This window comes from Meleagris gallopavo, chromosome 6 (genome assembly GCF_905368555.1).
Source record: "Meleagris gallopavo chromosome 6, MGAL_WU_HG_1.1, whole genome shotgun sequence".
Taxonomy (NCBI): Eukaryota; Metazoa; Chordata; class Aves; order Galliformes; family Phasianidae; genus Meleagris; species Meleagris gallopavo.
Window position 1 is genome coordinate 37,838,856 of NC_139409.1, and position 26,536 is coordinate 37,865,391.

General features: G+C 33.1%; 1 protein-coding gene across 16 annotated transcripts in view; it reads right to left on the reverse strand.

Moving 5' to 3' along the window:
- Nucleotides 1–26,536, reverse strand: part of NEK10 (NIMA related kinase 10) — a 94,143-nt gene that overhangs the window by 55,473 nt on the left and 12,134 nt on the right. For all 16 annotated transcript variants that reach the window (XR_014883944.1, XR_014883943.1, XR_014883948.1 and 13 more), the window contains 16 exons: nt 25,243–25,318; nt 24,788–24,855; nt 23,748–23,827; nt 22,522–22,608; nt 21,612–21,836; nt 21,210–21,349; nt 20,290–20,351; nt 19,004–19,081; nt 17,984–18,048; nt 16,494–16,596; nt 16,254–16,382; nt 15,539–15,676; nt 14,768–14,813; nt 13,783–13,904; nt 13,481–13,583; nt 5,706–5,781 (listed from right to left, as the gene is read on the reverse strand). Coding sequence is in view for 10 of the 16 variants with exons in the window: in XM_085226379.1 (XP_085082505.1) it covers nt 5,706–5,781; nt 13,481–13,583; nt 13,783–13,904; nt 14,768–14,813; nt 15,539–15,676; nt 16,254–16,382; nt 16,494–16,596; nt 17,984–18,048; nt 19,004–19,081; nt 20,290–20,351; nt 21,210–21,349; nt 21,612–21,836; nt 22,522–22,608; nt 23,748–23,827; nt 24,788–24,855; nt 25,243–25,318 (1,598 nt within the window). In the remaining 6 variants the exon portion in view is untranslated. The remainder of the gene's footprint in view (nt 1–5,705; nt 5,782–13,480; nt 13,584–13,782; nt 13,905–14,767; nt 14,814–15,538; nt 15,677–16,253; nt 16,383–16,493; nt 16,597–17,983; nt 18,049–19,003; nt 19,082–20,289; nt 20,352–21,209; nt 21,350–21,611; nt 21,837–22,521; nt 22,609–23,747; nt 23,828–24,787; nt 24,856–25,242; nt 25,319–26,536) is intronic.

Here is a 26,536-nt window from a genome sequence, read left to right on the forward strand (position 1 = left end):
TATAAGCTCATAAATGAGTTTGATGAAAAGTCCAATATTATTATAATAAAGAATTAATCATAGTTACCTGTTCCAAAGTGATTATAAACCCAGAATCTTAAATCATTTAGTCAAAAGAGGCAAATATATACATATTAAAAGAACTGTGATACAAGTCCCATAGAACAAATTATTTCCAAGAAATACATTGCTAGTTTACAATATATTATCTTGGTAGAATAGTACTTATTCCTTCAGATAGCAGTTTAAATCTATCACTGAGTTTATAAGACCACTGTCTACTCTACTCTTTTATATTTTTTCAAGTATTAAAGTAACTCTTTAGAAGCATATCAGCAGCACTCACTTGTCAGAAAAAAGTATAAACTAACCTATATGTTTTCACATGAACTTTCATCAAGAAAACCTATGCTTTCACTTTGTAAGATACTTCAAAGCATTTCTGAGCAAAACCCTTCCCCTCTTAGGATCTATAGACAGAAAAAATAAATAAATAAATAAATAAAAATCTGTATGAACTAGTTCACGTCACTTCCAAAGTGGCTTTCTTTCAGTCCAAGAATGTACCATTCTCTCATGTATAGTATTATGTTTTAGGTAGGGACTTCTATCATTTCTATTGAAACATTTTTCCAGATGTCAGAACAGAGGTTTTCAAGATTTCTTACTATATTTTACATCATCTCCCATGTATAAGTTTGTTTAAGACTGGATGTGGTGTTGTCTACATTTCAAATGTGAACTTTCTGTTGTTATCTAGTCAAACTTAGTTACTTTATAAAAATTGTATAAACTTCAGACATTTTAGGTTTCTTTTCATAACTCAGTCACTATCAATTACTTTCAATGTTCTTCCCTGAAGTTTCATCTAGTTTACCTTTTTTGGAATGGTATGTCCCACCTCAAATTGCACAGAGCTTTTTGTTGACATATCTTATTATAAACCAATGCCTAAACTAAAGCTGCTCTATCACAATTACATTTCACTGCTATGTTTCATTATCACAGTAAATACTTCTATTAACTGCCTTTTCGAAGATCCTCTTATAAAAATGAAGTATTCATATACTGAAAGGATTATTCAACTTCCGTCACTCTTTTAATCAAACCAAATGTCCTATCCAGGAGCCAGCTGTTCAATGAAGCTTAGGTAATATAACACAGTATACAGACTGTTATATTACCTACAGACTTGTGTACTCCACAAAAAGAAATTAAGATCCAGGAATCCTTTTTCACAGCCACAACAATAATGGAAAATACAAAAATACAACATTACCTCCAATTAAAAGGAAATACAATTTTCCTCAAATCACCAGGAGGAAAAAACTTTTTGTATTGTTTTGAGTACCTGCTCTCTTTTAGAATAATGATGTTTCAGAAAGATCATATAAAAACCACAACTAGTGGGGAATGTTGTCTTCTTAATGCTTCTTAATGACATCTAAGAGGTCTGCTCTTCTTTACAGTTTTTCAACAGCTTTCCAAGATCATTCAAGTTCTTAAGGAATTGCATGCCAACCAAACTCAAAATTTACAATCTTTCCCACATTTTTTTCTAAAAAAATTCTGTATGCCTATATAATTATAAAAGCAGTTACCATAAACATGACTCAACAAATCTTTACTTACATCTCTTCACATCACGGAATAGCCAGGGTTGGAAGAGACCTCAAGGATCATGAATCTCCAACATCCCTGCCACCGGCAGGGCCACCAACCTCCCCATTTAATACTACACCAGGCTGCCCACGGCCCCATCCAATCTGGCCTTGAACACTTACAGGGACGGGGCATCCACAACCTCTCTGGGCAGCCTGTTCCAGCACCTCACCACTCTCTCTGTAAAGAACTTCCCCCTGACATCCAACCTAAATCTTCCCTCCCTCAACTTAAAACCATTTCCCCTTGTCCTGCAGTTATCTACCCTTTCAAAGAGTTGATAAGGGTAGATAAGCTCTCATTTTTGATACACCTTCTTCACAAGTTACAATCCACTTTGTGAAACAAATAAGTGGTGGGAGGTGGGTATACATGAAAGTAAACATTGTTCCATTGTTCTCTCTCTCTCTTTTTTTTTTTTTTTTTTTTTTTTTTTACAATGCACAATTTGCAACCTCTTTTGGGTAGGTCTTGAAGACAGCTGGATAATAAAGACTCTGTCACCATCAACTTGGAACAGATTGTTTCCGATGATTTATGAGCCGAAAAATCACTCCAGGACTCATTACCAATTCCCCAAAGCAGTCATCTCCTCTATTTTTTATGTATTAAGTGTAAACAAATCCATCTGATGTATTTTGTATTCTAAATGGACATGTTGGATTTTTTAATTCAAGGACACAATCAATTAAAAAGAATTGAATTACTGTGATATTAGAATAAGGATAGTATGAAGTAGAATTTGAAAATATCACAATTGCAAAAAATAATTTGTAAGCTCATCTCTAAATATAAAACCGTGTCTGCTGTTATTTGTGATGACTTAGTTTTCAATAAAATAGATTAACAAATAGATTCAGTAGTTTTTTTTACAGGTCATGTTTGGTACACAGAGAGATATGTTTTTATCTAAGCGTGCATAATGACATATAGCCAAGTCTAAAAAATAAGTATCAGCCACTATTTATTTCGACATTTATTATTTTGTTTCTGTACTCTTCCAAGAAGGGTAAGTTGCAATTCAAACTCCCCAGAACCATTTTCCTGTCAATTCAGAAGAAACCAATTTCTGCTACTCTAAAATGACAATGCTATCTTGTCACATAGCTCCATCTCTTCATCCTTCCCTTTTTATCTGCAGGAACTAATATTGCTGCTCTTGCAAGGTAAGTAATCCCAATATTTTGATTACTTTAAAGCTATTCACCTCAATTTAAATCATCCAAATGAAAAGAAAAAAAAAAAAAAAAAACTAGTTCAAGCACTGATTAAGTCTATACTCTGACTTTTGCCCTTCAGTCTCATTGCTTCTGTTAAAAAAACTGTCACTTATTTGTGAACAGGTTTCTATCTCAAAAAAAAAAAAAAAAAACTGTCATGCACAGAACCAGCCAAATACATCAAAGGTGGCAATCCATGCATTCAGTTGTTTGCAAAACCTTTTTAACATCTTTAAAATGGCCATGATATTAGAAAGACTTTAGTGCTTTACCCATCACTTTAAATTTCACGCCAGTATACATTTTAAATACAAAGACATACACAGCCTGTCCTTGTTCTGTCTTCTGGTTGTGTGCAGGCAGAGATCACTGCCTCCGTGATATTTGTATGTGTGTATATTTAAATCTGTAGGATATTTGCAGAGCTACTCTCAAAGAGTAATTTCCTACAAAACATAGAAAGACCCAAAGACATCAGTTACATTTTGCACAGAAGTGAATAGGAGAAAAAAGAAGTGAACGTAGACAGGACAAGAAAATTTGTAACCTGAAACTTCCAAAGATTGCTGTAGCTTGCAAACACTTTGCAAATAACTTGTTTGAAAAAGCACATTAGGTTTCCATCAACAGCTGCCCAGGGAAAAGTGAACAAAAACCAATTTTATTAAGAAGCTACAAAAAGATGATAAGGAGATAATCACACCAAAATTTTACAACTCTTAACTACTCAAACCATCATTCATGATTTGTGCTATACTACAAGAGAATTCAGGGGGAACAAATTAATGCATCATTGCAATTGCCTTACCCAGTTTCAGGTTATGCATTAGTCTTTAAGGTATAGACTCAAATACTTAACACATTGCAAGGGCTCATTTCTGGAGCCATTTAAGAGTTAGTGACTTCTAGGAAACCTCAAGTAAAAAGTCTCAAAAGTGGCAACATTAATTATTTTCAGATGGTAGAAGTCTGAGGTCTTGACCTTTCCTCCTAATTCAGAAGAACCACTAGTATTCCCTCTAATAGCTCAGAACTTTTAATAACTTATTATGAGGACATGAGCCAAGAATTTGGGTAGGTGTACAACCATCACATGTGGTTATCAGAAAAGAAAATTGAAGATCAACATTGGAAAAGGCTTGTTAACTTCTGTCAATGCCACAGACACAGTGCTGGTCTCAGAAATGATTTAGAATGAAGCCACTTCCAGTTTTACTTAAGATATTATGTTGCATCAAGTTTTTCTCCTAATTGGCAGATACTTTGTGAATGAAAAGTTCTGGTAAAAAAGAGTAAACATATTATAGATATACTAGATAGATAGATTATAGATAGAATGCTGTGCAGTATTCCTGGTTTGTTTATCTGTCATTGATTGTAGTTTGCTTTTTCAAATTCCTGTGTCAAATAAACTCCACTTTTTGGGAGCTTCAAGTGGCAAAATACAGTAAACGGAATAAGAGCAACAGGAATTTCCTGGAAGAAGAAGAAGAAAGTCAGCTTCTGACTTGATAAAGCTAAATGCTGAGCAGAAGAAACAGGAAGTCACTGAAGAAACAGCAGCTGTATGCAAAAAGGTGTTGCAAAGAAGCTGGAACAAGCTGGTGTAGGAATGAGAAATATTTTTATCTGCTCTGGCTGAACACACTATAGACATATTTCTGAAATAAAACACTAGTAAGGAGAGGCAAAGATTAACCAATAATCTTACACAAGAGAGATCTTGAACTATGATACCAATTAGCAATTCCCTGATTAATTTCAGATGTTAGAATTTCACTCATCAGAAATTCTGAACATAAATGACATGCCCAGAACAGACCAAATGTCATTAGAAGAATACTGGGATTAGTGCTTTCCACTAGTTAGATTTTTACCTTGATTCCACTTTTGTTGGCAATACCATATCCTCAGTTAAATTGCATATATCCATATATAAATAACACAGAACTCTGTGCTGCTCACTGTTATCTGTGTTTGAGAGAATCCAATATGCATCTAATGCTCTCAGTTACACACACTAACGACATACTGAGGTGAATCCTTCAGACAGGAAATGCTATCTATTCCATGAGAAGAAAACACAAGGCAATAGTCATGTAGGAACATAGGTAGCTACATTGGTAATGCATTTTAACATGATATGGTTCCTCATATTGGCTTGCCCACAGATGGGATGCCAAAGGGAACTGCAGCTCATTCTGCAGACTGAATAACACATCACATTGCCTGAAGCAAAGCATGAGAGCAGTCATTTATGCATTTACTAAATGTAAATTGCAAACAGTGTCTGTGTTTTGCTTTCCCAACTCTGAAATTTTGAAACAGCAAAAATATTTTAATTTCATTATTAAAACCAAATGCCTACTGATCCAAAACAAACTCACTACAAAAAACTTCAAATATTTTTCAGAAAGTTGTCCACATGTACAATGTAACTGAATAATGTAACTGAATATTGAAGCCTCAAATACACTAAGAGTCATTAAAATTAAATCTTATTTTTACTTGCCTTTCTTTTTTCTTGAAAATTCACTTCTTTATTCTTAAGGCTATAGGTAGATGAATAAGTTACTCAGAACAGGAGACATTTAGTTTTTCTTCCAACTTAACTCATTACTGCCAATGCACCGGAAGGAGCAAGAGAAAAAATGGCTGGCAAGCAACTACTGCAGAATATCTGTAGGTGGGTAACTTGCACCTTTACCTTACTCTATCACAAGCTTGTCTGTTTGCTCTGAAAAACAACAAAAAAAACCCAAAAACAAAACACCCTGAAAATGAAATTCATTCCACAATGTTGTTTTATGCAGTAGTACTTACCAAGAGTATAGAATGGTTCCCACTACTGATGCAAGTTTGCTGTTTTCTTGCTTTTGCTTTGCAAGACCAAAGTCAGCTAAAAAAAAAAAAAGAAAGAAAAAAAAAAAAAAAAGAAAGGAAAAAAAAAAAGAAAGAAAGGAAAAGAAAATATTCACACATCAATGATTATCAGTGGACGGGAGATTATTAGTTGATTTTTTTTTTCTTCCATTCATCTTTTACATTTCACAGTATTGCACTGGACTGTTTTCCTGTCTCCACGAAACACTTACTTGGCTCAGGCCTACCACCTTTAAAAATGTTATAAACACACCTCTGATCTTTTCAATCCAACCTACATGGCCAACTCCATGTTCCAATCAACTGTATGACAGTGGAAGTAGTATCTAAAACATAGTGATCTAATGCCCAAATTAATGGAAAAATAAAGACAATGGAAATGATTTGGCCTTCCTTTGAGTTATGATAAATAGCTGGGAAAGACTTTCTCAGAAATTCAACTTCCAAGGAGTATAGAGGATCTAAAAGTTCTCATTAAAAGACTGCTTTTGTTAAGAAATAATGGTGGATCTTAACATTACCTTATGCCAAAAGCTGTAGGTAAGATGATCATGCAGTTATGTTAACATAAGTGTCTTCTGGCTATTATCAGTTATTCTTTCACAAAATTGCCACACTATCTTTAGAGATCATACTTTTAAGTTTCATGCAAGTAGATTATTTTTTTCAGTTTGGTACTATACCATTGTCTCTGTGCAATGATGCAGGTAAGATACAATGTACTTTACTAAATCCAAGCACAAACAGCAAAGGAAAATCATTGTACTTGTCAACAGTTTATAATAAATCCTTCATTTCAATTCTACTTTAGAATGGGTAAGATTTGCACGGTAAATAATATCATTTAAAATATTTTAAGGCTCCTTTTCCACATAGATTCAAAGTATGTTAAGACAATTATGACAGAATCCATTGCATTCCCATTCCAGTTGTTTTTATAGTGAGATAGGTAATAATGATTTTAAATCAGAATATTTCCACTCAGAAAGAAAACCATATCTAGGTACCCAGGCCACAGATGACTCTTATTTGAATAAAGTGCTCAAAGGACTGGCTCTGCGGTGCTGAGCAAGTGTAAACAGAAAGAATGCTGAATTAACAGGATCAGCAACAGATCTCTCTTTTCCCTCTAGTTAGATACATCTTGGATATTTCACTCCAAGGGATATTAATCCCAATAGAACCAAACATGTTTGCAATGTTGAAACTTCTCTCAATTACTTTGAGTAAACTGTTTTAAATCCCCATCTTTGGAACCCTTCACATAATTTTCCATCGAAACAGTATTAAGACATTAGAGCATTCAATAAGTTCAGGTCCTGGTGCTTGAAATATTTAGGAAAAAAAATGGGAGAGTTGGACATCTCTCAGTTCTGCAAGATTTACCGCACCTTAATACAGCATCAGTGGTTATTTATCTGAAAAAAAAAGGCAGGGGCTTAAGTTCTCAGAAATGAAGGCAAGATACCTCTTTCATGGGTAATAATCTTTTCCAAACATTAGTAAACTATTTTAACACCATTAAGTGCTCCAAAATACAATTGGTGCTGCTACAACTACAGAATGGAATGCACAGAACAATCTGCTTTATGATAAACATAAACATTAAATTAGTGAATTTGTCAGTTCAGAGGATTCTTGTTGCCCCCTGTATCTTTGGAATTAGAAAGGCCTCTCCCTCGTCACCAAAAATTAACAGTCTTCATTTTGACCATTAGATTGTCCCAACTTCCTGAAAGGGAAAATTACCCCTCTTGCACCAAAGATAAACCAAACAGTGGCTTATAGAACAGTCATAAGAAAACCAAAATGTTACTGGAGGACTTATTTTCATGGCCTTGGAGTTTTAATGCCACCAGTAGAAAGATCCACCTACCTGCCCCAAGAAGAGGAGCTGTCTATTCCTGCAAAACAATGTCTTTTCATTGGCATATGATATTTTAGAAAAATGCCACTATTTCTGATTTTAAGTATCGCCTGAAATATCTCATATTCATGTGAACCACATTCATTGCAACTTATTTTGCCATCCTAATACAACATGAACTACGTACAACGTACGTAGTTCGTAAGCTATGGAGATTGGTAGGTACATCAGTCTAGACGCTAAATTTCATAAAATAATTTTGTTTCAGTAATAGTTTGTAGTGCTCTGTTTAGTAGGCAATATGAAATAATTTGATTCCTTTACCACTAATTTCTCTTATGCCTGGAAATTTGGCATTCTTCATTGAAAATGGAGATTATTTTTAAGTATTTGCAAAGACAATAGAAAACTTACAAACTTTCACTGTTAGATAAATCTTAAATTATGATTAAACATACAACTTCACCAGCAATTCAATACATATAGAGACATTTCTCTCCAATGTATTATTATACTTGACTAGCTTTTCATTCTGATTGTAAAACTTAAGTCTAGTGGCAATTTTTTCCCCTCTATTTGCATGCATATCAGGAATCAAGAAAACCAAGTGTGATTTTATTTCTTTTTTTTAAGTCATAGGAAATAGACAAATAACCATGCAAGAGAATCTTCAAGTGGGAAGAAAAATAAACACAAAATTATGCAATCACAATCTCTTTGATTCTGAAACACTCTTCTTTAGTGTTCGCACATTTATGTTGTCTTTAGGGTGACAGAATAATTGACACTAAAGCCTTCTAAATAAAATTGTTCCAGAAAATATTAATTTGCATGGGAAAAAGTCATAGAATAAGTATTTCTAGAAACTTAGAAAGACAAATGAGCTTCTTTTCTATTTGTGCACTGATCTATCCTTACATTACTAGAAACAATAATAAGTTATCCAAGCTCCATATCTTAAAAATATAGTATTTGTTTTTCATCTTCTCTTTCTTCTTTCTTCAAAAGCCTGAGCAGGTGTTAGGCTGCTAATTTTAATAACACAAAATATATACTGAAGTACTTATTTACTGAAGATCAGAAGTGATCTTCATAATTATGGCTATTTGTCCTTCAAATTTTTACTTATCAAGAACTGTGTTTGCTAGCAGAAATAGCGTCATTATTTACAACAGTACTAATCACATAGGTACATCTTGTGCTTAACAGGAATTATTGGCAAAAGTGAAACCAATATGTAGCCAGATAAATTGGCTTTATGTTTAAGTTACCATGTTACAGATCACTGTAACATAAAGACAGAACTTTATTTTCCATAAAAGCATGTCCTACAGTCAAGATAAATTTAATCAACAGTAGTACATACTTATTCTACTCTTCTCCATCAATAGATTGGGAAGAGAATTCATTTCTCAGCATTCTCAAAACCACCTTCCTGGCTATTCACTTTTCTGTGTTAATGTCAATGCTTCATAATCTCAGCCTACTGTCAAGTTTTGTGAATTCTGTAACTTCTGCACTAGTAACACTGGCATTGCTCCCCACATAGTAATGGGGCTTGTGGAGAACGATGTGTTTGTGCTGTTAATGCAACCAATAAATGACATTTAGAACATTTGATTTATAGTGTAAATGTAAACAAACTGATAATTTCACTGAGGTTATGAAGGAAGCTTTGAAAACTAAGTACTAGAAGCACTTCCTTGAATCATGGTATGAAGAGTAGTAATTCTGTTAATGAAGAGAGGTTAAATGAGTCATGTAATTACAAAAATATTTAGCATTGTTTTAAGCACTTCCACAAAGTAGTGACAAACACAAAAGACTCTAGTTGTATCATTTATTTCTTGGATACTACCTTTATGGCAGAGAATCGGGAAACTATAGGTCTTTTAAAAATTGCATTCAACAACCAAGCATTCTGAAGTAGAAAATTAACAGGAAGCTCTCTTCCAACAACTGGCATTAGTGGAACTTCTGAACTTTCAATTGTTCTGACACATCCTGGCTGCATGCTAGAACTAGTACATCAGACAGATGATTTATCTCAAAGCTGGTATTCCACTGCTATATAATAATAATAGGTTTCAAACAGCTTCATAAAGATCCTTTCTGCAAACAGCAAAAAGAGCATGCCACTCAAAAGAGCATACAGAACCCTTCACAAATCTGGTAGGCAACAGATCTGAAAGGTGTGAAAGTGATTCCACACAGACTCCTTGGACCGCCAAGATCCAAATCTAACTGAAAGTAGATGCTACTGAAGAAAAGTGCGGTCTTCTGTTTTGTCCTATAGACACAGCTAGTGAGCTCTAAACAGAAATATGCTGTGCTAAAAACAAAATATTGCTGCATTAATATAGCTGCAATAAAAACAGATACACGTTTTAAATTCAGAAAACTCTAAATTAATAGAGAAAGCAGAGCAAACTGAACTGAGAGCCACAGTAAATAAGGGTTCAATCTAAAATCCATTGCAAAACATGTACAATATAACTTTTGTTCGGGTTGCACCTGAAATTCTTCTGGATATGTTTGTTGCATTTTTTTAAATTACAAACTATAAATCAGATATTCAACCTGATGAGAGGAATACAATTTCAGCAATACTTTTCTACCAATTTAGAATGATATGTTTTATGAAGTTACAAGTTAGTATGAGGGCTGCTCCAAGTAATTCCTCCTATTAAATTGAGTTGGCCCACAACGTTAGAGGCAGATGTTGGTGGTATGGCAGTAGAGGTTGAACTTTCCATCAATATTTCATTACATGCTGTTGCCATGTGACAAATGGCAGTCGAGGGGCAGTCTGACAGAATGTAACATGACATAGAAGTACAAATGAAGCAAAGGCGTGTCACTGAATTTCTCCATGCAGAAAAAAAATTGCATTCACTGACAGTCATCAATGCTTGCTGAATGTGAATATGACCAAACGGTGGACATGAGCACAGTGGTGCACTTCAGCAATGATGCCATCATAGCAACTGTGAAACAGCAGGTCATCTCCACTGGTGCAGATTTTCATGAGAACAGCACACAGGCACTTGTTCATCACTGGCAAAAATGCACGGCTAATGGTGGTGACTGTGTTGAAAAACAGTACTCTGTAGCTGAGAATTTTCTCTATCAAATAGTGTTATTGTGCTCTTCATATCTGTTGTAGTTTCCATGGTAATAAATAGGGGGCTCTACTTTCAGAGTGACATATCTAAATGTTAACATTTATATTTTTGTGGTATTTGTAGGTCAGTTAATTATATTCAAATGCTGCACCAACATATAGAAGAAAATCTGTCTTTTATTGCTGAAAAACCTGTTGCAGTGATACTCAAAGAGCTTAATCTTATATAGTGTGAGAGTGGCCGCAGTGTTCTCTGTGTAAGATCTAGCATTCAGATTTCTCTCACTATAGGTCCCTGCCTACCAAGTAATGATGGAATGTTGTACAAGAACCTCCCCTACTCAGCAGTTTCTCTTTGATTTTTAAGACACACAAGCATAATTCATCAGCAGATTTTTTCTTTGTATGCACTAGCAGCATGGTAGAAACATCACCAAAACTATGCACTCCTTTCTTTTGCAACCAAAATAAACTCAGAATCCGTATAAGACACCTTCATAGAATTTGGAACATGAGTGTCTCAGATCCCACATATATTAAAAAAAAAAAAAAAAAAAAAAAACATATCTGTGTGTCCCACTACTTTTTTAAAACCTTTTGTGGTTGGGGTTGTTGCATAGCCATCCACAGTATGGAATGAAAATCTCTGTGGACAGTAGCACTTTGCTCTAGTTTAATACTTACTTTATTTTTTCTTATACTTTTATTGTCTTTAAACAAAATCTACCACGGGTGTCCAAAACTAAGGCTAAGCTACCATACTGTTAAAAAACAAAACAATGTATCTGAAGAATTTTAGTTAGAAATGAATAAGATGCCTTTGTTATATTGTCAGCCTTGTGGTACTCAAAGCAAAAGATTAACAAGTGATGTTATTTCCAGAAAGACTTACTGAGGAGGATGAAAAAACAGCAGCATTGTGAGACACACAAGCTTATTTTATGAAGTAAAATAATTTGGACTGTCACAAACAGTACCATAATTACAAAGTCAGGTATTACTCTAGAAAGATCAATGCAAATTTGGGACAGATTTAGGATTTGAAATGCTCCAGAAAAACAAAGTCATTTTTTAGGATGATTCTGCAGCTTGTAAAAATGGTACTACAGTTCTGAGGAGATCTGTGGAGAAAATCCTCTTATTTTATAAAAACTAATAGGTTGAAGTCACTGCAGAGGCAGATTTAAGATTCTGCAATATTTGAGCACATGCTTCCATCTTTGTTTGACAATTATATCAGTTTCATCTGGAGCCACTTGAAATCATCAGTAATCGCAGATAATGCACACAAACGCAATACATAAATGCCCCAGTCTTTGAACTTTATCTGTTATATGTAATACAGCAACATATCGTATATATTTGCTATTAGTGGAAAGGAAATTTTTCTTACTTTCATTATGGCAGTAAAGCAAGAGGTACCAGTAAGTAATAGAAAATACCAGAAGAAACAGATAAGAGGACTTCAGCTCCCACTGAAAATTCAATGAAAACTGTTACTAATTCAAGTATGAAATAAAATGGTTATTTAAATATTGCATAATAGTTTTGAACCAATCACTGTAGAAAGTAAGTTTCAGGTTTTCCCATTTCTTCAATATCTATAAATCTTTCACAGCTATATAAAGTTTTTCAAAGTTAATTTTGGGCTTAAATTTAAAAATATATTTATGCTTTTATATATTTTGTTCAGACTAGACTCATGGCAAAGGTGTTAAACTAAGACAAGAGTGCCCCTCAGTGGCAGTGTCTTGGTATAAGATACAACAACATAGTATTTTACTTTAATATAATATTTTGATTATTTATTTTTATCATTCAGGGAGAAATGTTGCATTAAATTACCTTATTTCAAAGTTATAAGATTCAGAGCTTTGAAGCAATACAAATTAATCACAAATGAATTTAAATATGTAATTCATCTGGTATAAATACTATAAAATGACAGCTGCTAAATATATTGGCTTATTATAGATCATTAATCATAGTTTTGTGGTTGGTGTGTGCATATATCTACTTTTCCCCATTATTTTAAAGGAGATAAATTAATATTTCCATCAAGAATTCTCATAACAACTCTTCAATGTTCAAATTGTTTACTTGGTTCTGTGTCATAAGCATTAAAAAACCATGCAGGAATTCTTTGAGACCATTAAAATCTACAGTATCTCAATCATTTGTAATTCTTGATGTAAATTCCTAGTTGAATTAATTCATTCGAAGAGTAAAATTTTGACATACAGCAGAGCACTGCTCACACACCTACAGCTTTCAAATCCTACCCTGACACATCTCTGAGTCACTTTCTCCACAGCACAGAGATTATAGAAATACACAGGAATATTCATTACTATAGCCTCAGAAATAGAATCTCACTGCAGCTGATCACAGAACAATTGATGGATACTAACAGTCGTGTTGTGAGAGTGGAATAGGACAGATGGTCATTTTACTCTGCATGCTCATTAGCACTGGCTATATAATCTAGTTATCTTGACATATATAACTACAAGGTTGGGGGTTTTTTTTAGAACTAAATCATCTCCTTGGTCATATTTGATATACACAGCTGCAAAAAAAACATAGCTGATAACACCTAGAGGCAATGAGCACATCAGCACAAAAGCTGCAATAGAAAATATTTTACAGTATAATATTTCAGTAAAGAAATTCCACTCACTTTCATCATGGGAAGTTCTCTTGAAGTAAAGGAGTTCTACTTACTAATTTTAACTTTGTCTTTATCCCCCAGCATGATGTTGTTTGGAGTGAGATCTCGATGAACAATCCTCTTCTCTTTATGTAAATAACGAAGAGCTAGGCAAAGCTTACAAACAAACAGAAAGAGCCTTACAAAGATTCTCAATGACAATCTAAGATAAGTCACATCAAATTACATTAATATCAGGTAATACTGTCTGATATAAGTATTATTTTGTTTATTATTAGCCTAACAAACATAAATGGAATTAGTAACCACAGGTAGACATGTCTTGGTGGAAAAAAAATGCGTGTCTCTTACTTACTTGGATAAATATATTCCATATTCTTTCTTCTGTAAATTTTTGTTGCTTTTCCTTCAAAGAATGAAAGTGTTCTCCCAATGGCACCCCATCTATGAGTTCCATGACTATGTACAGTCTGTCATCTACACAAAAGAAACTTCAATTAAAAAATACATTTATACAGAAGGCATTTGATAATGGAGTATTTGAGGCTAAAATACATTTTTAAAGCTGTTCTTTTTTGATTTTTAAGTTTTTTGTACACTACAGTTCTATTCCATGTTTTTCCAATTCTTCACAAAATCATAGAATCATAAGGGTTGAAAAATGCCTCTGAAATCATATTCTGACCATCAACCCATCCCTACCAACCATGTGCCACATCTACACATTTCTCAGAAACCTCCAGGGATGGTGGCTCCATCACCTCCCTGGGCAGCCTGTTCCAATGCCTCATCATCCCTTCTGAGAAGCCATTTTTCTAGCTTCAGCACTAGTAGAGCTCTGAGTGCAGTCCCTCCCTCCTGCACTACAAGAACTGAAGCATTTATATCATAGTAAATATAAGGAACTTCATGCTTTCTCACTCAGTAATAATCACTCAGTGGGCAGGTGTAGGTAGAACACTCCTTAAAAAGAAAAAGGAGACAATACAGCTAAGCCATGCTACTACTCACTCCACTAGTCACCAAACCTTTTCACCCTACTCAATATTCCAACTGTAAATTGGGGATCTTTAGCTCTATAGGATGAGAACAACATTTTCTACATGTTTACACTTTAGATTTACTAATAGATAAACACAATTATTACTTCTCATCCTTTTTCAATTTTAAAGAAATATAAGTCTGTACAAAGTGTAGAATCACAGAATCACAGATGTAGGGGCTGGAAGGGACTTTACTGCTCAAATTTGATACACTTCTTCCAAAAGGTAAGTATTCCTATTGTATACTTCTACTTCTTCATCATGTACAATATAGTAATTATTTACATTTATACTTACTTTCCAAGAAGGTTCTATAATAACGTACAACATTTGGATGATAAAGCTACAATGAGGAAAGAAATTCAGTTGTTTAGAATAGCTAAACTGATGGAATGATATTTATAATGTTTAACTACATAATGGAAGAAAGAATCCCACAAGGATTCCAAAACCTTGCTTACAAACTGCAGTGCAGTAGACATTCGCAGCCATCCCCAAACATGATTTTATAAAAAATAATAATTACAATAATAACTTATATAATATATATATAGTTTTATATACTATATTATACATAAATATATATAATAAATATTATATATATATATATATATGCATGTATAATTACTCAAGAAAGAGTCATACCAACACTCCTGTCAGTAACTGGAACAGAGTAAAGAAAGTTTAAAGGCAATTACACCTGCACCAAAGTATTTTCCTTCGTAGCTAAAAAACATTAATGATTTGTCTATATTGTTGTGGTTTTCTTTTAATATTTACTTACAATTACAGAAAACAGCTATCTTTTAAATCCAAGAATTTGTTTACAGTATTCCTGAAAAATTTCATGCACTTCCAACAAAAAAGTAAGAATCATTTGTAACAAACATCTTGCACTCCTACTAATAGTGCAGCAAGAATTTTTGTAATTTTGACAACATTTAGGTAAAAAGTATCAACATTGTACTGAACAGATGAAAACAGTTACAGTATGTGGAGGCCCTTCTGCAAGAGAAGAATAATGTTAACAGAATGCCTGTACATGAATCTAGAGCCCATGATACTTACCTGCTCTTTGATGATGGTTAACTCAGAGACAATGTTCTGTACTCTGCTATCTCTGTCTTTTTTGTCTTTTCCAAACGCTGGATTGTGTAAATTGACTTCTTTCATTGCCAGAAGATTTTGCCCATTATGTTTTCTAACCTACAAAAAAGATAAAACCTTTGTAAAGTTGGTACAGGATGGGAGCAGATAGGATATAATTGTAGCTATCATATCAGTTATCTGAGTGCAAAACCATCTCACAAATACTACAGTCATAGTCTTTTCTGCATATAATGCAATTAGTCAAAAGAACTGGAGCACTCAAAAGAACTTTACAATGCAAGTTAGGAGTAAACTGGTGAACTCGTCATCACGTCTAAAGAAATGCTACCAGTACCAGATGTTTTTTTCTGAAATAAAACATGCTTGAACTCAGTTTCAGACACAGCAATAGACAGATGCACTCTTTGTAGTGAGAAATCAATACAAAGTAAAACTAGTAAATCTAAGAAATATACTGATCAATCCTATAAATACAAGAGGTGACAAACATAATCACAGCAAACACTAAAAGAAATGGACATCTGTTAACAACAAGCTCGGAGGGATAACAGCCTTCTGGTAACTACACTCTCCTACTGAAGTTCAAAGGAGATTTGTGCTTAAAACAGGTATTAAACCTTCTTCATGAAGGTTCCTCTCCAACCTCTACACCAGAACCAAAAGGAAAGCTTACCTTATATACATTTCCAAAAGCTCCACTGCCAAGGTGTTCTAAAATTGCATAATTGCCTATATGTTTTGTAGGTGCTTTATTCTGGTTGACGCTCTCAATACTTTCAGCAATTTGCTTCAATTCATCCTCCTGGTTATACATTAAATGACAAATAAGTACGTATAAAATATTTCAAGTCTTTCTTGTGCTAAGAATATGCAAAGAATACAGCTTCTTAAAGCTACAAAGCTCTTTACTTACCTTTAATAAATTCAGCTTTGACACCAGCTCTTCATAAGCACTAATATCACGCACATAATGTCCAATATCAATGAAGATTTCAAACAAGTCAGTAGGAAAAAGTCTACAAAGATTTAACATTTTTATGTGCCTCAGAAAATGTTCACAATAGCAATTAATCTACAGCAAGTGTTTATCATTACTTCCTACTTTGAAATCTTGTAAATAATACACTTATTCTTAAATGATGTATTCAGATATTAACTCTTTTAACTCAGCACACACATATAGGAACTGAAGAACCTTTAAAAGCTAGACTTCAGCCCATGGATTGGATATTGCTATAAATGCCAGTTCTCCGAACACTACAAGCCTCTTTACAGTCAATGCAAGTCCCAAGCTTCCAGTTACTTTTGTATTTTTTCTTGTAGTATTTTACACTATGCTCATAGTTAACTTATCTGAGCTCCTTCTACCTTTGATAGGTTTAAAATTTTTCTGCATTTAAAGAATCACAATATGCATCTTAGAATTTTTGTCCCAGGAAATCTAGTCTAAAATATGAAAAGAAAGGCATGTAAGCTAGTAGATACAACACAGTATTTTGATTACTGATACGCTTAACTGGAGGTCAGTTTCTATTTAACATTCTAAAAGAAGTGAAAATATGGAAAAGTAAGTCATTTGGGGTTGGGGAAAAAAAAAAAACAAGCAGACAAATAAAGTTTTTATCACTTTAAAAACTTGACAGCCATCATCAATACTGATTACAGACTGAGATCCTTTTTCAGTACAAAAAAACTCTTTTTTTTTTTTTTTAAGTAAAAATGAGATATATGTTTTATTTAGAATTCTAGGAATATATAATATAGAATAAAATCATTCAAAAATACTGCTGCCACGTAGTTGTCATAAGCAGTATAAGTACTACCCTAAAGTGTTAGATTTCACACAGTCTTTGTAATCTACCTGGTGAAACCGTAAGCTAATTAGAAAAAATGGCTAATTGATGAAAGACATTTTCCACTTATTGATCCAAGTCTTTTTTTAACACTCTTAAGTAAACTGTCTTGATGTAAAATCCTTCCCATGTGAAAGACTGGAGGGCTAAGCAGCAAAAAAAATTAATTTTGCCAGTTATTTGTCACTATCCAGGACTGTAGATTATATCTGATAATCTTCAGATGAAATTACGGTTTATCTCCAACAGTTTTAAACGTCCTCTACATATTTTAAACCTTGCTTCACAGGAGAAGAAAGAGGACCTACAGAGCTAGGTTCTCTGACATGCACAGAAATAGAAGTCCCCACACTGAATGTGTACATCCTGTAGGCTGGCACTAATACAAAGCAGCAAAATCTATCTGTGTCTGCAGACTGGACAGAAGTTGTCTGTAACTTACTAGTTTTGCTGAAAATAACTGTCATTTAAAAACATTATCTTTCTGATGGCAATGATACCTTCTGAAAGCTGTTGAAAAGGAGTTTCACAAAATATTTTATTAGTATACCTTCTGAAGATATGTCTATTTCTTTCCATACTGAAGAGAAATCTCAGGGCTCTGAAAGCATAGCACTACAGTAGGAAAAGCTAAAATTAATGACAAATCTATACATAAATAAAAAAGACAACGATAAACATAAGGGATTCCCAACAGTTCAATAACCTCTTTCCTTAAATGTCTAGGTAGATTACATCATTAGCATGATAATGAAATGAGTAAAAACAGTTTTTTAAGTACATTCTATTCTTTAAAAATAGGCAAGATTATTTAGGGGGAACAAAAAAAAAAAAGAATGGAGAAAAGTTTCTCAATTATGTCTACTGAAGAAAGTTTGTTTGTTAAACAACCACTGACAGGTAGTTAATAAATACAATTTTATATAATGCATCCTGAATTCTCTGCATCAAGAATCATTTACTTTACTTGCTATACACCATGGCTGACTAAAGAAAGATGATTGTGAAGTAGATTAAATGGAAATAAGATGCTGACATCCGAAACAGTGGAAGTAAGGAAATGCCTCTAACTGAGAATTAATCTCTTTCAAAAATAAGAATCATTCTACACTTACTTGCTATGTATTTATTCTACATTTAAATTTGCTCTATTTCATGTGAAATTTTCCTGTATTTAACAGCTGCAGTAGGATGCTCCAGAAAGAAGCAGATATTAGTACAATATCAAGACTTCACTGAACGTCAGTGAAGACCAAAGCACACAAGAAAAGGATCTAATGCTGAGAAGCCTGAAGAAGCAGGGGAGAGACTATCAAAGGAAAAAAATTCATTTCCCTTCACACTATATAAAGTGTGAGAAACAAAGTAGATCAGAATAAAGTACCGTAAACTGAATTACAATTGAGTTTTTACTTCTTGAACTATTTGTTATTACTGATTTTGTTCTAATTTCTCTTCAAGCAAGAGGTCTTCTGCATTTTAGAATAAACTTTTAAACAACAAAACAACAAAAAAAAATCTCAGGGACTGTTTTGGAATTTCAACATGTAGTTATACTAAAAGAAATTACCTGTAATAAATAAGCTTTTTCAGCATTCTTTTCTTTGTCTGGTAAAACCAGTTTTGCTATTATATATACTCCATTTGCCTGGAAACAGAGAAAGGCCAACATCAATAGCATTCCTTTGCACAGAAACCATGAATAAAAAACACTGTTACTTTAGATAAATCAGAATCTAATACTGATTTGCAAAATCTCAGCCTCCTAGTCCATACTGGATTTATAACCTGAAATAACTTAAATGAAGTTTACTTCATTTCTTACTTATATAAGAATGAAACTGTCCTAACACTTAAACAGACACTACAAAACAGCTTACAAACATACAATGAAGCAGTATCATAAGCTGCAGAGACACCAGACAAGATAGCTTGAGTGAGTCTGCAGTAGGATTCCCAAGAATTGCAATGTTTTCAAAGTGTAACAACTTCAAATAAGAGAGATTTTTATTTTGATGAAACCAGACTAGCCTAAAACACGTGAAGCTTTAAAGTTAATGTAATTTTATGGTTTACTAACAATTTTAATGTTTTAAATATATAGATAATATTTTTTTCTAGACTTACTTCCATTCCATTCTACCTGAACAATATTTTTGACATATACATGAACTTCTTTACCTAAAATATTCAGGACTCTCTGTTCTCTCAATTCCTTTTAGGAGTACCTCTATCTGGATTTTAAGCTAATATATAAGTGATGGATTATAGCTGGAATTACTGTTCTAAATATTTTTGTCTGGCAATGCATGTAATACATACCAGAGATTTTAAAGAACGATTTAAAGAACCATAGCCTGAACTGATTAAAATATTACATTTTAAAATGCTGTTCAGAAGCACACCTCTAGGGATGGAGTGCCAGGAAGTTTTCTCAGAAATACAGGACTCTGAGGAAAACGGAAGTTTTTCTGTGAAAAAACACAACACTCTGCTGCACAGTTGGGAACTAAGAGTTTGTATTTCTCAGATAATTCCATGACGACACTTACTAATCTGCAGCAAAATTGCAGCACAATCATGTCAGGAGATGTCAACCAAAATAATCCATAAGAAAAGATATCTATTATTATTCTAAACATACATATGTTGATATCTTTGTGTATATCTATGTGTTAATAAATGTATGAAAAAATATACTATAATAGAAAATGTATATGAAAGTTATACAGAGCAATATTGTCCAATCACATTTAAACATATTCTGCTTGTTAATTAAATTATGGTGACCAATAAGAACAAATAAGTCAAATCCTAAACAATTATGCCTTACTTAACTGAATAAAGTCTTCCTACCTGTACTACTTGGTAAGCGTTAGTATCATTGAGCACCAGTTCAGTAATTGCAGCACAACATGCTAGAACAAAAATTCAGATGTAATATTTAGGGCCAGATTCATAAAGATATTCTGATGGCAAAGCAGGGAAGGGCCAAATGCTCACCCTACCACTCATTCACTGCTCCTTCTCAACAGACGAGAAGGAGAAAATAGGATAGAAAAGCTCATGGGTGAAGATACTGGGAAATTGCTTACCAGTTATTGTCACATTATCACAAGCAAAATACAATCAATTATTTGAAGAAAATTAATTTAATGAATCACCAGTTAGAATATATTTAGATAGGGAGTAATAGAGATTAAAAAAAAAAAAAAAAAAAACACTTTCACTCTACTTCCTCCTTTTTTTTCCCACAATCATCTTCATGCTCAGCTCTTCTAACACTGCATCCCTCTAGAAGCACAGGGTGGATGATACATGAGGGTTTTAGTCAGTAAACAGTTCCTCACTTCTCTCTTTCAAATACCACTCTGAATTTGTTCTGCTATAATCAATTCATTACTGACATACTAGAGTAATTTTCAACAGAGGGAACAATATGATGAAATAAAATGAATCTCAGGCTAAAAACAATTAAATAAAAAAATAAGAGATGTTTATACAGGGAGGGGAAACATAATGACTTCTGTGTGCTCAATATTATATCGTTTGTTTCTTTCTTAAAAAAAAAAAATAATAAAAAAAGCAGTGTTTAAAAATATGTGCTGATATTGCACATTTAGAAAAAAGCAGAGCTGATTTGGTGCTACTATGCCAGGTGGGAGTACAAATACTAGCAGGTATAAATGTTTTTATTTCAGTTTTGAAATAGTTTGAATCCCTTTGCACAAGGTGTAAGTGAACACATAAGAGAGAACTATGCCTTGTAAACCAACCTGCTTGAAGGGAGAAAGTATTTTCTTGTATCTCATCAAGACTCAAATCGTCTGACAAATGAAGATGTTGAATTCTCCCTGCTGCATTTGCACTAGATAAACTTCCAACTGAAGAGCGATCAGAAACAAGATTTATATCCCTGAAAAAATAATTAAAAAAAATTAAATTAAAAACATGAAAAACACTGTAAGAGAACAATGAAATATGTACAGTTGAAAAAAAAAAAAAATCCAGACTTTTCATTACATTTAAAATTGCTTTTTAATTTCTATTGACATCAGACACAACTGAGCAAGACTATTAGATGCAGTGCTATTAGATAAAATGAGAGTGATCTAATGTATCTCAAAAGATGATACATTCTCACATAATTGGCAAAATGCTCAGGAAAGAAAACCTACCCCTGTAATATATGAAGTAGCTGCTTGATTCCACCCCAAATCCGGATTTCCACGCTAGTCTCAGGGTCTTCACAAACCTGTACCAGAATCCAAACTACACTCCACAAAAGCTTGATGTGATCAGAATGGAGTAAACTGAGCAAAACTGGAATTCCTTCATAAATTTTAACTTGTTCTTTGACTTGTGACTCAGCACAGAGGAGACGTAACAACTCTGCTGTAAGCCTAAAAAATTCAGTAAGAGATTCATTGTTAATTTGTATTGTCAGCAAAGAGGAGAAAATTCAGCAAACGTTTAAAAAACAAAATAGACCACATATTGAAAAAAAAAAAAAAAAAAAGAAGAGTTTAAAGAAAACTTCTTGTCAATGACATTACAAGTAAAACAAGTAGTACTGCATGTGTAAAGTATGTGTACAAGTGTAAAGTCCATCAGTGGAAACTGAATAACCTGAACCTGGATTCTTCACCTGTATGGTTTGAATAAAATGTTTACAAAATGTTACAAGGCATAAACTGCAGCAGCTACCCGAATTGCAGTTTTTTACTAATTTATATTCAACATCTGAACTGAGCTCAAGACGCTTTCCATCTAACCGTTCAGGTTTCAGCAGTTAAGAGGAGATATATATAAATAATATATATCATTTTTCTATCACTTCATAGTAACATTACAATTTATTTGCACTGTAGAACATCATCAGAAAGTGAGTCTATAACAGAATTACTGGAAAATACGTCACTATATCAACTATTTACCATTACTGTAACCGAAAAAAATACGTAGGTTTTAGAACTTCACCCTGAAAATATTAAAATGGCACATTATCTAATTCCTCTAAATAAATATATCTCTAAATGAGAAAGTCAAAAGTACTTCAACATAATTAATCCATAAGTGAACTCTCACCTTTTAGAAAGCAAATCGTATTCACGTAATATCACCAGCAAGTTCTCAACAATGGTGAGCTCACTTATCTTCTCCCTACATTCTGGACTGCAAATTGATTATTCTTGGCATTTATATCAAATTAAAGTATACCAAAAACACAATGCTCTTTAATCTCATTCCTTAAACACTGTTTTGACCAGTATCTCTTCCTCCAATCTTATCTAATAATATCACAAATACTTAGAGCCACAGATATGTTATGTCAAGTCTGTCACTACAATGGTTTTTGACTTTCTTAGGAAAAAAAAACATAAAAGTGAACATCTGAATGCATAAAAGTAAAGATGCAAGTGTATTTAATTTGTTTCCTGCTAGAAATCAAGCAAATGGGGTTCATCAAGACTAAAATATTATTTCAACTATTAAAATCTATGTATATTTTAATAATCCATAAATTGAAACAGAAATAGAATGAAATTCATTTGGGGAAAACAAAACAAAAAAACAGAAATGTTAGTAGTTAACTTTTTGCTGACTCTTTTCAATTTCACAATTTTCCTCATTTTTTTTTCATTTAAATGACAAAATTGTTATACAAGTCTGGAATACATTAAGTTGTTGGGAATGAAAGATGTTGTATCTTCCCTTTTTCCTTCCGCTATTCCTGCTCACAACAGAAGAGAAAAAAAAAAACATCTTTATTTAAAATGGTCACTAGAAAAGAGAAGATACATGTACATAGATGTATGTATTCATTATGCATAGGTTCTGAGCACTCTGATGTAGCTGAAGGTGTCCCTCTTCATTGCAGGGGGAGTGGACTATATGAACTTTATGGGTCCCATTCAACTCAAACAATTATATGATAATTTACTACATTGAAGAGTATTAGTTTTGGTTATTGTGGACTACTGTTCTATTGAGCTTAATATAAAATATTTTTATACAGGTGTAAATCAGTAAGAATTACAGAATCCTGAACAGGGATAACAGAGGGATTCCCATGACTCCTGCCTTGCAAACTTCTCCACACAAGTGAGAAGTGTAAATTACTTAGAAGCTAGTAAAGTCTTTTTAACTTCTCTTTCTTACTGTTTTAATGTAAAATGAAACACACTTCCTAGAACAAGATTTCTTTTTTTTTTTTTTTTGAAGAAGTCTTCCACGCAAGCAGCAGTTTTAATATTATATCAAGACAAAACAATAAGACGCTTATTTTGAACAGCATGTGAAGTTGAGCCTACCTTTCTGCTAAGCTAATCAGGGCAAGGAGAGCACCCAGAAGCACATTGCTGTCTCTGGCTGATAACAAATTTACTAAGGTCTAGAAAATGAAATGTGGAACAAGATAAATGAATATAAATTTCACATTTTTCTTCTATGACTCAAAAAAAAAAAAAAAAAAAAAGATGTACTGAAAAGTCATAAATTTTGAAAATTAAGATACAAGTGTCTAAAAGAATACAATAAAAGTTTCAGGGACTTTTAAAATAAGCTCCAGGTACATACAAATACAAAGAGACTTAGGACAAACAAAGATGTTTCACATTTAAGGATGTATCTCTCATGACTGTTCAAGTGTCTGTCCAATTTAATGTAACTTTGTAAGAACTGTTCCCACGCAAAACACTTCAAAACTCTAGATTAAGACCGTCTGATGTAAAAAGCTATTTTTAAGCCTGTAATTAAATTATGCAGTACATAATTTTAGACCTCATATATATTTTGTTAATGATGTATATCAAAGAAAAAAATCATATTTTCTATATCTTCTAAAAATACTACTTATTCATAATCTCCAACTTCAACATAATAGAATGACAAATCACCAATTATACTGATTTTATCTATAACATTACTGAGTTTGGCCAGGAATCAGCATTAAAATACATTAAGTGTAGACCCTTATGTTAACTGTAATCTCTAGCAAGGTTGGCACACAGTGTTGTCTAAGTGAATAATCCTAGCAGAAATTTAAAAACAAGTTATGCCATAATAATATGCAGTTCAGGACAGTGTAAACTCGACTACTGGAATTGGTTTATTCGAAACATTTAGGATTCAATTACTTCGAACAATTAATAACCATGCATTAGATCAATTAAGTCATACACAAGAAAAAAATGTATATTATGCTAACTCATACCAAGAAAACAGAATTTAGATTATCTTACTCTGCCAACTTAGCATTATTAGGAGTTCAGCGTTAACTAAGTCTGAAGTGGATAAGTCATTTAGTTAAGTAGCTAATTGGTTTTGGTAAGTAATTTTATAAAGCACTTACTTTATGTGCTCCACTTGCTATAACCCATTCTCTTTGATTTTTAACAGCAGCAATCTTTTGAAGAATGTCTACGGAACAAAGGCAGTCCCATCTTTTGGAGTTGTACACATAGCATTTTTCATTTTATTAATTTCATAATAAAAGAAGCGTAAGCTATTTGAGCCATGACTAGCTCATTTTACTCTGTTATTTTATTTCTTACAACTATTAATTTCTTAAGATATATTACACGCGCATCAAAACAAGACATGCTGTTCCACAAAAATGTCAGTATCTTCATACATTCATGATGATGCCTACGATGAATCTAGTAATATATTAATTACAGGCATTTCAAGTATTTTCAACATTTTTTAACCTCATAGAGAAATATCATTAGAGCATTTTATTATGTTTTTATTAACTATTATCTTAATAAAACTTTATTAACTATTTATGTTAGCGGAATCACTTACATGTCATGTTGACCAACTTGTCTACATGTTTCTCTTCTCCACAATCTAGATAGCCATTTGCTACTGTTTCCATATACTACAAGAGGGGAAACAAATTAATTAAATAATTAATTCATAGACCCAGGGCGTTATGTGTGGTAACAGCCGGTAGATGGTGCATCTGTTTCATAAAAACGCACATTCTCAACGTGACTCATATTTAGCTGTAAAACTTGTCAAAGTACAGAAGAGGTATTAGAAGTACAAGAATTCGAAATCAAATGAAAAATTTCCACCCGTGAAAAATCTGTTAAAGAGCAGTAAATACAAAAACATTACTTCTAGGGCCAAAATTCCTTTTTTACAAGCTACGTGAGTTTGAAAAGAGTTTTCTGTAGAACTGAATTATCACTTGATGTTCCCATTCTCATACTTTTCATAAGCATCTTATTGGCCACTGTTTGGAAAAGCTAGTCCACAGCTTCAGACTCTGCACAACATATACAATGGTGACCAGCAGGAGCTGTGGGGTTGGTTGAACATATCCAACAGGTGGGAAATGATGGTCCACCTTTTTATATTTCCCTAATAGCTACCTACTGAAACATAATCATCCAAGAAATGAAAATTATCACAAGGATGTAAGTCTGTTAGCACACAAAATCACGATGAGATTCTCAGCATCACTTACATGTTGGTCTTTACATACTGGTCTTTATATATTTACAATCCTTCAATATTGGAGAAATCCTTAATGTGGTGGTATTTTGCAGTCTCCAAAACACTGCATAGGTAATATAAATTGGTTTCAAGCATATAGTACAGAAAGGCTAGAATTACAGTAGCAGTACACTATGTAAAGTATCATCGGTAATAATAATTTAATTAGTGCTTTCTACCAATATACCTCAAAACACTTGAAAATGAAAACAGTTATGTGAAACCATATCACCAAAAAATCATCAAACTACTTGAATGAAAACTATATTAGAAACAATCTTTGACTCCCATAACATTAAGAACATTTCAGACAGGTGACTGTCTGCAGCAGGAGCTATAGCACACCAATACTTATTTGAAATAAGCACGTGGCACGGTAAATATGAATGAATGATAGTTGCATTCCAGAAAGATACATTTGTTTAAACAAAATGTACAAATTCTGATTTTTCATGAATGCAAACTCCCAACAATCAGTCTCAATTTCAAGCATATTTAAGATATGCCATATTTGACTGATACATGGGCAGCTCCCACTTATTGAAGAGCAAGTATTAAAATTCAGAAGTAAAGAAATGCTAACCTAGGGCAATAA